General features: G+C 40.9%; 1 protein-coding gene across 2 annotated transcripts in view; it reads right to left on the bottom strand.

Annotated features, from left to right (window-relative positions):
- PAQR3 (progestin and adipoQ receptor family member 3) overlaps positions 1 to 15,365 on the bottom strand; it is a 67,076-nt gene that overhangs the window by 28,736 nt on the left and 22,975 nt on the right. Inside the window, exon 2 of one of the 2 annotated variants that reach the window (XM_068233654.1) lies at positions 7,224 to 7,432. In XM_068233654.1, the coding sequence (XP_068089755.1) occupies positions 7,224 to 7,408 (185 nt within the window). In that variant the 5' untranslated portion in view covers positions 7,409 to 7,432. Of the gene's footprint in view, positions 1 to 7,223; positions 7,433 to 15,365 lie in introns of those variants that run through there. The other variant, XM_068233655.1, reaches the window with a different exon arrangement.

Raw genomic sequence — 15,365 nt, 5'->3', positions numbered from 1 at the left:
AACACAAACACTGGTGCACATGGCAGAAGGGGGCCTGAGCCCATGGCAAATTGCTGGCTGGGAGTGAGCATTTGCTTCTCGCGTGTTTTGCATTCAGCATTTAGATGGTGGCAGTGTGGGTGAATGACCTGGTGGTGGGAGTACTGGGGGCTCACCTACAACCCCCTCTTGGTGTTTCATGGAGATTTGGGGATCCCGGGTGGTGGCAGAGTCCAGGGTCACAGTCTGCCATGTGCACCAGTGTTTGTGTTTCTAAACAAGCATGCAGATAATCTTGTCAGATCTGACAATGTCAGAAACACTTAATTTGTATGTTTGTTTGGGGTCTATGACTAACAGTATTAGAGGCAGAGGATCAGGGGGACCGCCAGGCAACTGGTATTGTTTAAAAGGCAATACATATGGCAGCCTCCAGGTCCCTCTCACTTCAGTTGTCCTTTAAAGAGACACTGAAGCGGAAAAAAAATGATATCATTAATTGATTGTGTAGTATGGGTAATTACTAGAACACTGGTAGCAAAAAAAAAATATTCTCATATTTTTATTTTCAGTTATATAGTTTTTTTTTTTTTTTTTATAACATTGCATCATTCTCTAATATGTGCAATTTACACATTACTCAGCATTCTAAATGTTTTTATAGAACAGGCAGTGAACTTTTAACCTGTCCTGAATTATTCTCTGCAAAAGAAAAACACAATACAACTGAGATAACCTAATCAGAAATCAGAGCTCTCTAGGACTTTCAAAGTAGTAGAACTCAATGGCTATTTGCATAGATAACAACTGGAGAATCTTAAGGGCTCGTTTCCACTATTGCGGTGCGGAATCGCCTGGATTCCACCGCTGATGAAATCGCATGCGGATGCGATTCCGCATGCATTTTTTGCCACGAATTCGCATAGGTGAGGGTATATGCGATTTTAACCATGTCACTGCCTGTGTGAATTCACATTGGTACCTATGCGAATTCGCGGCAAAAACCGCATGGGAAAAACGCATGCGATTTCCCTATTAAATACATTGTGTGCGATTCGCCTGCATTCCACACGCAGGCGAATTCTGCAGGGTGTTCCGTGCAGCTTTTCTCTGCACAATAAAACGCTCCCACAGACGCATAAGTGGAAACAGGCCCATTCACTTATATTGTCTATGCGAATACGCATACGCAAGACGCATGCGGATTCGCGATAGTGGAAACAGGGCCTAACTCTTCCTGTACTGGAAACACGTTAGACTTATGTTTCTGCTCCTAATGCTTTATTTCTTAGCTGTACTACACATACAAATCATTATATCATACTTTTTTTTTCGCTTCAGTGTCTCTTTAAGCCAGTGAAAATAGGCAGACACAAAGGTGAGGCAGCTGGTGGCAGTGATTAATACTTCATCTCTGTTCATAATTACATTACTGCTACCATGCACGGGGCTCCCCGGTTTTCTCCAGCCTCCCCCCTACCACCCCTGACGCTACAAGACACAGAACAGCAGTCCTCTAAGAGAATCATATTGAGTTGCAACAAAAGAGATGCGGATTCCGGAACTAGATTCTTTATTCAAGTACAAAAACAGATTACAAAAGAGGTAAAAAATGTCTGTGTCAACAGCTGTTTCGCGTGATCCCACACTTCTTCAGGACACTTATACCATGACCGTGAATCATATTTAGGGTTGCTGAAAGTAATGTGATTGAAGTGCCATGCTGGTGCTACGGCAAGAACTTTTGTTTGAAAAACCCGGGCATATGCACGAGCCTTAATGTCCTAGGTCTGAATAAGTCTGAATCATTTGTTACCCTCTGTATTATTTACTTCAGTATTATGTAACCATGGTTTGAAAAACAAACAAGTTTCAAATATGATATATCGGATTTAAATTAAAAAAAAAAGTCTCCCGATACCCCGATCTCCTCCCAGTACACGGCCAAAAGCTGTGACAGCGATTTACCCTCCTGACACCAGCATCATTACTTCTGACCCTGGACCTAAACATGGTCTTGTAAGGGCAAGAACAACTATGGAAACCTTCAAATGCTAAGGTATCCAAATTTGCTTAGAAGAGTTGGAAGGTTTAGAGGGTCAGCATCATTAATTGTATCTGTAACAGCTGAAATCTAATTTCTCATGGTACTGTGTAACAGCAAGGCCATGCTACCGGTTTCTTATTTTCCTTTGATACAGTATTACACAAAAAAGCAAGTACAACTCATTTTTTAAAAATATTTTATTAGAACTTTTCATAGGACAACAGTGAAGATATGACACAGATACAATGTAAAGTAGTCAGTGTACAGCTTGTGTAACAGTGTAAATTTGCTGTCCCATCAAAATCGCACACGGCCATCAATGTCTAAACCACTGGCAACAAAATTTAGCGAAGGTCAAAATTGTGCCGAATTAAACATTTTCGCTCCCTAGTGTCCTGTTACCTGCTACTATTGTTACAAGGTCTCAGGGGTGAATGGGGAGCAGGTGTGCTAAATTTGGTGTTATCGCTCATTACACTCTCTCATACTGGTCAGTGGAAGTTTATCATGGCTCCAAATGGCAGATTATTCTCTGAGGTTCTTAAAAAAAAAAGAAAAAAAAGAAAGAAAGAAAGAAAGAAAAAAAAAAAAAAAGAGAATTGTTGCTTTATATAAAGATGGCCTAGGCTATAAAATTGCCACCACACTGAAATGGAGCTGCAGCACAGTGGCCAAGACCAAGCAATGATTAAACAAGACAGGTTTCACTCAGAACAAGCCTCACCATGGTTGAGTGCACATTGCTCAGTCGTATCTAGTTGTCTTTTGCAAATAGACACGAGTGCTGGCAGCATTGCTACAGAGCTTGAAAGGGTGGACGGATAGACCGTCAGTGCTCAGACACTACACACTTATACACCACATCAAATTGGTCTGCATGGCTGTCGTCCATGAATGAGGCCTCTTCATAAGATGATGCACAACAAAACCTGCAAACATTTTGCTGAATACATGCAGACTACAGACATGGATTACAGCAACCCTGTCCTGTGGTTTGAGGAGACCAAAATTAATGCATTTGGTTCAGATGGTGTCAAGCATGTGTGGAAGCAACCAGGTAAGGAGTACAAAGATAAGTGTGTATTTTCTACAGTGAACCATCGTGGTGGGAGTATGGTGGTTTAGCGCTTCATAAGTGCTGCCGTCATTGGGAAGCTACAGCTCATTGAGGGAACCATGAACACCAACACGTCCTGTGACATACTGAAATAGAATATGATCCCCTCCCTTCAGAAACTGGGCTGTAGGGCAGTATTCCAATCAGAATCATTTATTTTGCCAAGTACAAACGGGGGGTTGTACCCAGAATTGGTTTTGCAACATACAGGTTCTGGAAGGATGGAGGGGGGGTAATGTCCAAAAGCCAAGAGCCGAGGCTGCCATACTATATATGATAGGATATGCCATACTATCATATAATATGATTATGACCCCAAATAAACCTCCAAGATGACCACTGCCTTGTTAAACTGAGGGTAAAGGCGCTGGACTAGAGAAGCATGTTTCCATCCTCAAATGCAAGGTGGAGAAGCGAAAGGACTCAAACATCCACCTGCTTCCTCATGGAGGTGTGGAAGAGGCATCCAGTGGCTACTTGTGCAGCTCTAGTGAACTTCTTACCCAAGAGAGTTAAGGCAGTGCTGGAAAATAATGGTTGGCACACAAAATGTTAATACTTTGGGCAGAATGTTAACAGTCTTCACTTTTGAATATACTCACTTTTGTGTCCAGCAAATTAGATATTAATGGCTGTGTGTTGAGTTATTTTGATGGGACAGCAACAACACTAATACAAGCTGTGCACTGCCTACTTTACATTGCATCAAAGTGTCATAGCTTCAGTACTGTCCCATGGAAAGAGATAATAAAATATTTACAAAAAATGATAGAGGTGTACTAACATTTGTGAGATACTGTATAAAGAGAATGGCGCTATATAGCACAAATTAATTTTTCTGAACACTGCCATGATATTTCAGGATGTTCAAGACTATACAGAAAAGATTATATTACATAGGCAACACAATGACAGCAGCATATTGGCTAAAACCTAACCTGGATCATTTGTTGAAATACTAAATCGAGTGATCTGCCGCTGTACCTCTGGAGCTAACTAATTTTCTTTAGCAGAATTCTGAAGTACAGCTAGATCCTGTTCACACTAGTGCCGACTAGGCAGAGTGCCAGTGTAACAACTGGGTTGGGGAGCCCAGAGCATAATGTAATTCAAAAAGGCTTATTAACCACTTTACCCCCGCGCGTACGTATTTCTCCGCCCCTTTTTCCATCCTTTAAAAACCAGGGACGGAGAAACACGTACTTTCCGCGTTCCCGACGCTGCCCGCGCTGCCGCTCGTAAACACGCCGCCCGCCGCTAGTAAAACCGCCGCCGCCCGCTCGCCCAGAGATCAATGAACGGGAAAATCCATTCCCGTTCGTTGATCTAAGCCCCGCAATGATCAGCTGCTCTCCTATGGGCAGCGCGATCATTGTGAGAAAAAACTCACGTGTCCAGCCTCCTTATTCTTCCTCCAAGCTTCCGGAAGGAAGCTTGGAGGTCGCATTAAAACAAAAAGTTACTGTGGCCATCTTGTGGCCAAATAGTAAACTACACCCTACACATTTTTCACATACAAATAAATGACTTTTACACATAAAATTAACTCATTACCTCCCACACTCCCCATTTTTTTTTTTTTTTGTAATTAAAAAAAAATTAAAAAATTTACAATTAAAAAAAATACATAAATAGTTACCTTAGGGACTGAACTTTTTAAATATTTATGTCAAGAGGGTATAACACTGTTACTTTATAAACTATGGGCTTGTAATTAGGGATGGACGCAAAACTGAAAAAAATGCACCTTTATTTCCAAATAAAATATTGGCGCCAAACATTGTGATAGGGACATAATTTAAATGGTTTTATAACCGGGACAAAAGGGCAAATACGTTTCAGGGGTTTTAATTACAGTAGCATGCATTATTTAAAAACTATAATGGCTGAAAACTGAAAAATAATTATTTTTTTCCCCACATTTTTCCTATTTTCCCATTAAAACACATTTAGAAAAAAATAATTCTTGGCATAATGTCCCACCTAAAGAAAGCCTAATTGGTGGCGAAAAAAACAAGATATAGTTCATTTCATTGCGATAAGTAATAATAAAGTTATAGACGAATGAATGGAAGGAGCGCTGAAAGGTGAAAATTGCTCTGGTGCTCAGGGGGTAAAACCCCTCAGTGGTGAAGTGGTTAAATATCTAGTAGCAAAAATTCATACATACAAACAATATAAAATTCCCCCCTTAAAAATGGACTGAGGCTTATAATAGCTTTACTGGATTTCTGGCTGTTACAATTGAAGATTACCTGTTCTATGGGCCTGAAGATTAAAAGTTGTGTACACAATATAGTTCTGGTTAAATGGGAGTGCACTCCAACAAGGACTAAGTTATGGCCATTAGCACTAGGTGCTTCTGATTTTTTTAAGGGGGGAATTTTATATGGTTTGTATGTATGCATTTTTGCTACTAGATATTTAATAAAGCCTTTTTGAATTACATTATGCTCTGGGCTCCCCAACCCAATTGTTGTTCTATAGATATGCTCATGGGTGAGACGAACACTTGAATATATGATTGATATCCCGTTGTTTCCACTCTAATATAGTGCCAGTGTAACAGCCAGAACCATATACAGCCCTGTGAGATGTGGGTGTAATGCTTGCCCAAGCCATACAAATACTGAATACTAACATTCAGAGAATCAGTATCTGTGCTTCTAAAGTTTAGAGAACTACAAGCACATAGTGGGTGAATGTTCTCTAAAGACATATGTGCTGGCACCATATTACAGAAACCCTTTGGAGGGGGAAGCCTCTGGATCTTAATGAGGCTTCCCCCTTCCTGTCAATCCAGCGCTGCGTCCCCCTGAACAGCGCGTGGTTAATATTTACCTACCGCAATCCAGCACAGGCGCAGTAACAGCTCTTCGTTCAGGCTAAGGCGGAAATAGTTGAGCCAATCGTATCCGCTCTACTGCGCAGGTGCAAAGGACTTGCGTCTGCGCAGTAGAGCGGATCCAATTGGGCTCAGCTATTTCCGCCTTAGCCCGAAGGAAGAGCTGCTACTGCACAGGATTGCAGTAGGTTAATATTGCGCTGCTTCTCAAGCCTTGTCGAGGAGGATTCGGGGGAGCCAGCACTGTATTCCCCCAAGCTACAGAGGATGGGGAAGCCTCATTGTGACCCTGAGGCTTCCCCCTCCCAAGTTAAGTATCCCCCAGACGTTTTTTTTACAGGGTCTCTTTAAGGCAACGTTCAGTGTACTTTAACATAACCAAGATTCAATATTGAAATCTTCCCCATCTAGCTCTACTTATTGGATGTTAAAGCTTTCAGCTACTGTGAAGAGATTAGTGGCATAAATTAAAACAATGCAACAAATCAGTGATGGACAAAGCCAACAGTGGATCCCTCTGCAGAATAAAATTGTAGTGGGCCCCATGCGAGTTGTCATAACAGATCCTGGGTGGATGCAAAAATGACCAATAACATATCTGAACCTAGGCTGCATTCTGTAGGCATTCATAGCTTCCAACTATCCCTCTTTTGGAACCCAATTCCTTTGTCCCTCTTTTTTCCTGACTTGTCCCTCTTCCAGGACTGATGTACAGAGATCCATCCTTAAAATTTATATTTTTTTGTTTTCACAAGGTAAACAAAGGAAAATGAAACAGGATAGAAAGGACCAATGTGGTTTGAGTGATTAGGGGTGTGGCTTGTATCTCTTTTTTTATCTCAAAAAGTTGGGAGGTATAAGCATTTTATTAATGTAGAACATATTTTCTACCTATGCATTATTTCTCATGCATGACTGGGCCACAAGCAAATATTATGGGGGTAATGACATGGAGGGAAAGACACAGGGAGGGAGAGACAGCTTCTGAATGGGCTGAGTGCCGACACATACATAAACCTAGAGGATATCCTGGCCCTGACTGTGCTGCAGCTGCATGATCTCCAGAGGACATGGGGCCGTGTGCAGCTGCAGGGCCTGCAAGGGCCTATGTCTGTCCCAAATCACAACTGGAAGCTGCAAGACCAACAACTGAACGTATCCCAATATAATGCATTTTCTTTCCAGAACACACACAGCAGTTTCTTTTCAACACAGTTACTAAGCATTGACTGTACCTTTTCAGACATAAACGGGATGGAAGGTAAGCTCTGTAGCCATCTGTAATGTATGGATTATCTTTCAGAAAAACAGGAATCTGCTCATAGGTGTAAAGTCGAATTCCCCTGGGAAGAAGAACTGGCCAGTACTGATAGCTCCCCAGCTCAATGTAGTGGGCGCTCTTGAGCAGCTTCTGATGCATGGCGATAGGGTATCTCTGTAGATCCTGGAAAACACATTAGCAACCTATTAACTTATTTCAGTTCTCCAGTGTAAACACAACCAGCTGCAGAACACTTTATTATCACCAACTTCAACAAGGCAAACTCTGTCCCTGTACAGAATTTGTAAATCATCCAAAAGTAATTATTTCAAATTTCAGGAACTATGACAAATATAAGAGAAAACAACAAGTTGGAGAAAGGTGATTAAAAAAAAAGGTTTAGATTGCATTCATAATTGTGGTTTTCGCTGTGCACTGATGCTTTCCATTGCCATCAATAACATTACAACTCATGTGGAAGACCACATGTAATATTTTTAAAAGCGCATGCATTTACAAAGTGCAGATGCATGCCGTCAGATATGCAAAGCACAATCCAGTACCATAATTCCTGATGCTCAAATTAACCAAACTCCGTAAACCCAAAAAGGCACATTGCTGTTCCCCAAAGCAGAATTAGACCTAGAGCACAGCAGAAGCTCATATAGGAATATGACTATTGCCAGATCCATCTGCAATTGCCCAGACTGGGTAATGATAATCTAATATCTGTATGCAGCATTAACAACTTCTTCTAAAGGCCCAGAAACAGGTCAACTCTACTTTAGAATCAGCATTAGTTTGGTTAAAAGAAAAATGCAAAGATGACAAATGGTGCAGAACTGCCAATATTAGAATGTCATGTGGCAATTATCACCTTCCTTCTGGTTGTCTATCTCCACTGACCCTTCGTAATAGGTTTCAAGAGTTGACTGTGGCTAGTCTATAAATGATTTTATGGCTCATACCAACTGATCTGTAATGGCAGCAGGGATGAAGCACCAGCTTCAAGTACTGGTTATATTAAGTTGTTCTTGTAGCTACCATATTCAATTCTGCAACAATTGTAATTTCTGGAGCTAGCAGACCTAAATTCTGTTGGATTTTGGAGGAGATTCAGGGTCTGGTGGGTAGGTCAACTTTTGAAGACTCACCTTCTCTACATTTCCACAGTTAAATACATTTTATCTCCTTTCTAGCTGTCTGTATAGATGGTCTAAGGAACCAAAGTCTCAACTTCAGTTTAATTCAGTCAGCTATGAATGTCCAAAAGGGTCTAAAAGCTCATCTAGACATTTTTCCACCTAATAAAATTATTACATTTTAGTACAATCTCCAAAACATATGGTATCTTGCTTTGTAACAACTATTACCATAATTTTGGCATGAGTAATTTGCTGATTTTTTGGCAAAATGTTTGTATATACAGGTAGTCCCGGATCAACAAACAAGATAGGCACTGTGTGTTTTTTAACCTGAAACAGCCCATAAGTCTTAATGTGTCATCTCTGTCCCCTGTACCTCTTCTATGCTTCCCTGTGCTGTCCTCTGAACCACTTCTGTTCTCCTGTGCCTTCAGTGTCCCCCTCTCTGTCCATCCCTGTCCCCCACCTGTGTATCACCTCTGTCCCCTCAGTGTCCCCTCTGCAACTTCCAGAGGGTCCCAGTGCTGAATCACAAGTTTGCTTTAAAATGTGCATGAACTCAACACTCACTACACAGTAAAGTGCACTGCGGCAAAATGTCACTTTACAAAGTTTAAAAAACATTTTTCTTTTAATTTTATTTAAATCGATTTTCTCAAAAGCAAGGCCATTTTAAACTTTTTTTTTGTAACTTGTTCCCGCAGAATCAAACTTTTTGGCCTGTTTGTATCAGTGGGTCATTCGTAAGTCGAGTTTATACGTTGGAGACTCCCTGTACCTTTTGAGGCAGATAATCCATATAGCAAACCTACAATGTAGTCTTTTATATTACAAATGGCAATATGCATATTTTTTGTCACTTTAAAGTTAGTACAGTAACAAAAAAAAAATAACCCCACCCCCTGGCAGACGCCCTGTGCCCGCAGGGACAAAATGATCCTCTGATGCCCTGCCGTGGGGAAGCAACCCACAGCAGGTCAACGGAGGATTTTTGTCTCGGCGCGGGCACAGGAAGTCTGCAGGGGGCCGGTAGAAGCCCCAGGTTTTTTTTTTTTGGTATTACAGTACTCCTTTAATTTTATCTTTAAAGCGGTATAAAACCCTGACATAGTATTCGATAAAGACATGTTTTCCTACTTTTTATATGCCATACAGTTATATTTGCATTTGTGCATAAGTATTATTATTCATTTATAAATTACAAGTTCCCAAAAGTACAGTTTTTTGCTTTGAGAATTGATTTTGCATTGTATTCATAACTGGTTTTATTCATTATGTATTGAAGGCAGAAATGCTTTGAGTTTCTGTCTGTGTCCAGGAGCTTCTGCACAGTCAGAGAATGTGTCACATTCCTCACTTGATACAATAAGTAAATACAAGATAACATTATCTCCACTTAGGATGAGTCCAAATTTCTCTGCACTGAACGTTCAAGTCCTGTGTGTAACCCTTTGAATGCTGTTCTAGTAAAAAAAAAATGCTGGTTGTATATAATATGCTGAAAGTTCAGTAGTGTCACCAGACAGCCTGCTGCATGTGTTCACATCTGAAACATGCATACAGACCAGGTATGTGAAAACACGCTTTGCAAAGTAGGAGTAAGTTGGCATATATCCTAGATGCAGGCAAAACATTTTGAAAGTATCAGGGCCCGTTTCCACTAGAGCGAATCTGCATGCGTTTCCTGCATGCAGATTCGTATAGACAATACAAGTGGATGCGACTGTTTCCACTTGTCAGGATGTCTGAGCGTTTTTCTGTGCAGAGCCATCAGAATTTGCATACCGCTATGCGATTCGCATACAATGTATTTAATAGGAAATTCGCATGTGGTTTTGGTATGCGATTTTTCATGCAAATTCGCATACGATTTTGCATAGAAACAATGGAAAAGCACACAGGCACTGCCATGGTTAAATTCGCATAGTCATCCACGCAAATTCGCATGAAAATTTGCATACAACCGCATGCGAAATTCGCATCCGCATGCAATTTTTTTCCGCGGCGATTACAAACCCCACATGTGGAAACGGGTCCTCAAATTTGCACATTTTTGTTTCATGTGAACATTTGCATGCAGATTTTTACATGTAAAATGCAAACTTGTACTAGAAATGGGTCCGAATATTCTGAAAATGTTTGCAATTAAGTCTTGCTATATATATAGATAATACAGAGTTTCTAAAAATAAAAAATCATTTCAAACTATTCTGCTGTGATGGAAGCCTCTTGTCTGCCTAGCTTACATTCTACTGGTTATACAGTCCAAGATTTTCCAAAGGGAAGGGGGGAAAAAACTAACCTGAACAACATGTAATCAGGTCATAAAGTATATGCCAAAGGTCATGGTTGGACATTTGGATGAGAAAATACACTGGAATGTTTAACCACTTACCGTATATACTCGCAAGCAAGCCGAATTTTTGACCCCCCAAAAGTGGGCCAAAAGTTGGGGGGGGGTCGGCTTGCTTGCGAGTCATGTCCGCGTAGGCTAACCCCCGGGGTTAGCCCCCGGCCGCCGCTGCTATTACCTTACCGGCGGCTTCCAATATGCCCCTCTCCGTCTCCGTGCAGGGCGTGTAAATAGTTCACAGCAGCTTGCCCCACGGCGGCAGCTGTGTGATGACGGAGGAAGCATAGAGAGAGCGGTTCCCATAGTAACGGCGATACATATCGCCGCTACAGGAAGCCGCTCTCTAAGCTTCCTCCGTCATCACACAGCAGCCGCCGTGGGGCGAGCTGCTGTGAACTATTTACATGCCCCAGGAGACGGAGAGGGGAATATTGGAAGCCGCATGTAAGGTAATAGCACAGCGGCGGCTGGGGGGGGGGGGGGGGGGAACTACCTACCTACCCTGAGCAGTATACTCGGCGCTATCTACCTATACTGGGGCACTATACTAGCTATACTGGGTACTTTACTAGCTATACTGGACACTTTACTAGCTATACTGGACACGATACTAGCTATACTGGACACGATACTAGCTATACTGGACACGATACTAGCTATACTGTACACGATACTAGCTATACTGGACACGATACTAGCTATACTGGACACGATACTAGCTATACTGGGCACGATACTAGCTATACTGGGCACGATACTAGCTATACTGAGCACTATACTAGCTATACTGAGCACTATACTAGCTATACTGAGCACTATACTAGCTATACTGAGCACTATACTAGCTATACTGAGCACTATACTAGCTATACTGAGCACTATACTAGCTATACTGAGCACTATACTAGCTATATATAGTGGCTAGATAGTGTAAAGTGGCTGGATAGTGTCATGGTTAAGGGCTCTGCCTCTGACACGGGAGACCAGGGTTCGAATCTCGGCTCTGCCTGTTCAGTATACCAGCACCTATTCAGTAGGAGACCTTGGGCAAGACTCCCTAACACTGCTACTGCCTATAGAGCGCGTCCTTGTGGCTGCAGCTCTGGCGCTTTGAGTCCGCCAGCACGATATAAATGTTCTGTGTTTGTTTGTGTTGTTGTTGTTTGTTTGTTTATACTGGGCACTATACTAGCTATACTGAGCATGATACTAGCTATACTGAGCACTATACTAGCTATACTGGGACACACTGGGGGGGGTGGGGGGGAGGGGAGCACGCAGCCAGCATTTCCTACCCCCGACTTATATGGGGGTCAATCATTTTTTCCTGGTTTTTCGGGTAAAAGTTGGAGGTTCGGCTTATATGCGGGCCGGCTTGCTTGCGAGTATATACGGTAGTTTCAGTGAAAAAAAACAAAACATGAATTTCCACATTTAGAGAAAAGTGCACTGTTAAAAAGACCTCACAAAATGCCTCTACAATAATAAACACCCTAGCTGCTTGGCCAACTTCATGGCTAACTTTTAAGCAAAGTCTACCCAGAAACCGAGCATCTATCCAGCCACTGCATTTCAGTGTCAGTATGAACCACACGTACACGCATGTGCATGCCCTTTAGATTGTAAGCATTGGCAGGGCCTCCCCCCTCAGTGTGTCCTTAATTTTACTACCCCAGCAATTACACCCTTCTCATGGACTAACTCGTACTTGTTTTGCCGGGTTTCTGTAAACCGCATTTTATACCCTGATTGTATGTATAACCTTGTGCTATGTTGTATAACCATTTGCTACCTCTCTGCCTGTTACCCCTCATTGCAATGTATGTATCCCTATTAATTGTCCAGCGCTGCGTAATATGTTGGCGCTTTATAAAAACAATAAATAATAACAATGTGCCACTTCCTGGGACATGGCATAAAGGAATAAGTGTTTATGTATAGACCTTGGAGCCAGTGGAGGTGTCTGTGCTGATGTGTTGTGGCAAACCTAGCAGGGATGTGAATTCATCTCATAACACCTTTTACTCACTGTTGATTTTATTTATGGTACCTCAAACTCAGACTTCTAAATCCATATTGAATCCATAATAGAAAAATTCTAAATACACAAAATATATTTTCCAGCACTTCTCTGCGCAACTCTGGTTAAAGCATAGGAGGAGGATAAGTTTGTGATTCTACGGCAGCTGGGTGCTCCCCAATATTAGCCGGGTGGAGCACCCAGCTAAAAGTGCTTGGAGAGAACACTGAACTGGTTTAGAGACACTGAAGCGAAAAAAAAAATGATGATATTATGATTTGTATGTGTAGCACAGCTAAGAAATAAAACATTAAGATCAGATACAACAGTCTAATTGTTTCCAGTACAGGAAGAGTTGAGAAACTCCAGTTGTTATCTCTATGCAAACAAGCCATTAAGCTCTCCGACTAAGTTAGTCCTGGAGAGGGCTGTTATCTGACTTTTATTATCTCAACTGTTCCTGGACTATTTACTTTTACTCTGCTAGAGGAGAGGTCATTACTTCACAGACTGCTCTGAAAGACTCATTTTGAATGCTGAGTGTTGTGTAATCTGCACATATTATAGAATGATGAAATGTTAGAAAAAACACTATATACCTGAAAATAAAAGTATGAGAATATTTTCTTTGCTGCTAATCTATTAGTAATTATTCATAGTACACAACCAATTCACTATATCATATTTTTTTTTTCCGCTTCAGTGTCTCTTTAAGCTTTAGTCTAAAAGCTATAGCTATGCAATTCTAGTTTATTTTCCTTACCGGGTATGTGAAGTTTTTTGTCAACCTGTAATGTTTCTAAATTTCTAGTCCTCTTATGTAAAACAGAGAGCTTAATTTTTTTTTAATTAGATTATATACACATATATGGTAAATACAATCTCAATTTATTAGGCATCAGAACATTACTGACTACAACAATTTAAACATTCTTTTTAACTTAGCCCTGGAACCAATTAGGATACTGCTGCAAAAAGTATAGAGAGGAGGGATTGACTGGCAACTGGGTACATGGACCACCAATGATTGTTATAAAGGCAATCAGCTATGTAACATGTTTACAACCATTATGGAGTCAAGAAAGTCAATTTGGCACCACTCAAAGCAAACAAAAATGTAATCATTAGTACAGGCGGCACTGCTAAATGAAAAAGGTATTCCCATTAGTATTGGCGACATTGCTAAATGAAAAACATGCATCAGTCAATACGCACTAAATGAACAGTTCATAAGAAATTGATTCAGCAGAAGGTATCAGTTAGGATCACTAGTTAGTGTGAGTTTAAGAAAATTAGTGTAGAGTATAGAGAGAAATTAGCTTTCATTGTTGTTTAAAAAAATTAAGGTTAGGCACCAGGAAAGAATTATATGGGAAGACGTTAGGCATCAAGAAGAGCTTAAAACAAACCCGAAGTGAAAATAAACGTATGAGATGATTAATTGTATGTGTAAACAGGAGCAATGACAAATCTGCCTTGCTGAACTGATAAACAGAAGCTTACACTAGGTACACACGTTGCGTTTTATTCGGTCAATTCTGCCGTTCGATCAATTTTCGATTTGTTTTTCCGCTCAATTCTCTTATCTTTTCTTATCAATTTCCACTCACTTCTATGAGAAATCGAGTGGTAAAACAATCTAAAGTAATATTAGACATGATGGAAATTATCAATCGAACGAAAAAAAAGTATTGTGTACCTAGCATTAAAAACTTTCCAGTATTAAAACCTTATCAGCAGCCCATTCTCTGTCAGATAAACAGTTTTGGCTTCTGATAATTTTCAAAAACCTGGACTGAATTTGACTGTTTGACAAGCTTATTTGTATAGGCAACTGCTCCAGTTAACTCACTTGTACTGGAAAACAGAAAGGGGCTTTAGTTAATTTCTTAGTAGGACTAGTATTATATGTGTATGTTTATCTCATGCCACTTCAGGTGTACTTTAATGTTAGGTTGGGTAGATGTGGGTGGGGCTGTGAAATATTGGTTAAAGGAGAACTGTAGTGAAAGGTATATGGAGGCTACCATATTGATTTCCTTTTAAGCAATACCAGTTACCTGGCTATCCTGCAGATCCTCTGCCTCCAATACTTTTAGCCCTAGACCCTGAACAAGCATGCAACAGATCTGGTGTTTGACATTTTTGTAAGATCTGACAAGATTAGCTGCATGCTTGTTTCTGGTGTGATTCACACTACTGCGGCCAAATTGATCAGCAGGGCTGCCAGGCAACTGGTATAGCTTAAAAGGAAATCAATATGGCAGCCTCCTCTCACCTCACCTCACCTCACCTCTCACTACAGTTCTCCTTTAAGCATCAAAAAAGTGTTAGTATTGAGGGTAGGGTAATATATCAACAAGACTAGTTACAGCTAGGAAACTAACAGGAGAAGGATACCAAACAATTTACAAAAACAGAATTGCTTAAAGGGAATCTGAAGCGAGAAGTACAGGGGGGCTGCCATATTTATTTCCATTAAGGCATAACGTGCCCCTAACTCAACGCATGGTGGTGTTGAATTTGGACGTCAGATTGAGCTGCGTTATGCAGCTCTCAAAGCAGCAGCTCCAGGTTAGTGATAGGAAGTCCGGATCT

Source organism: Hyperolius riggenbachi, chromosome 1, assembly GCF_040937935.1.
Source record: "Hyperolius riggenbachi isolate aHypRig1 chromosome 1, aHypRig1.pri, whole genome shotgun sequence".
In the NCBI taxonomy this organism is placed as follows: domain Eukaryota; kingdom Metazoa; phylum Chordata; class Amphibia; order Anura; family Hyperoliidae; genus Hyperolius; species Hyperolius riggenbachi.
The sequence above is the reverse complement of the archived record's forward strand: the minus strand, read 5'-3'. Positions and strand labels throughout refer to the sequence as shown.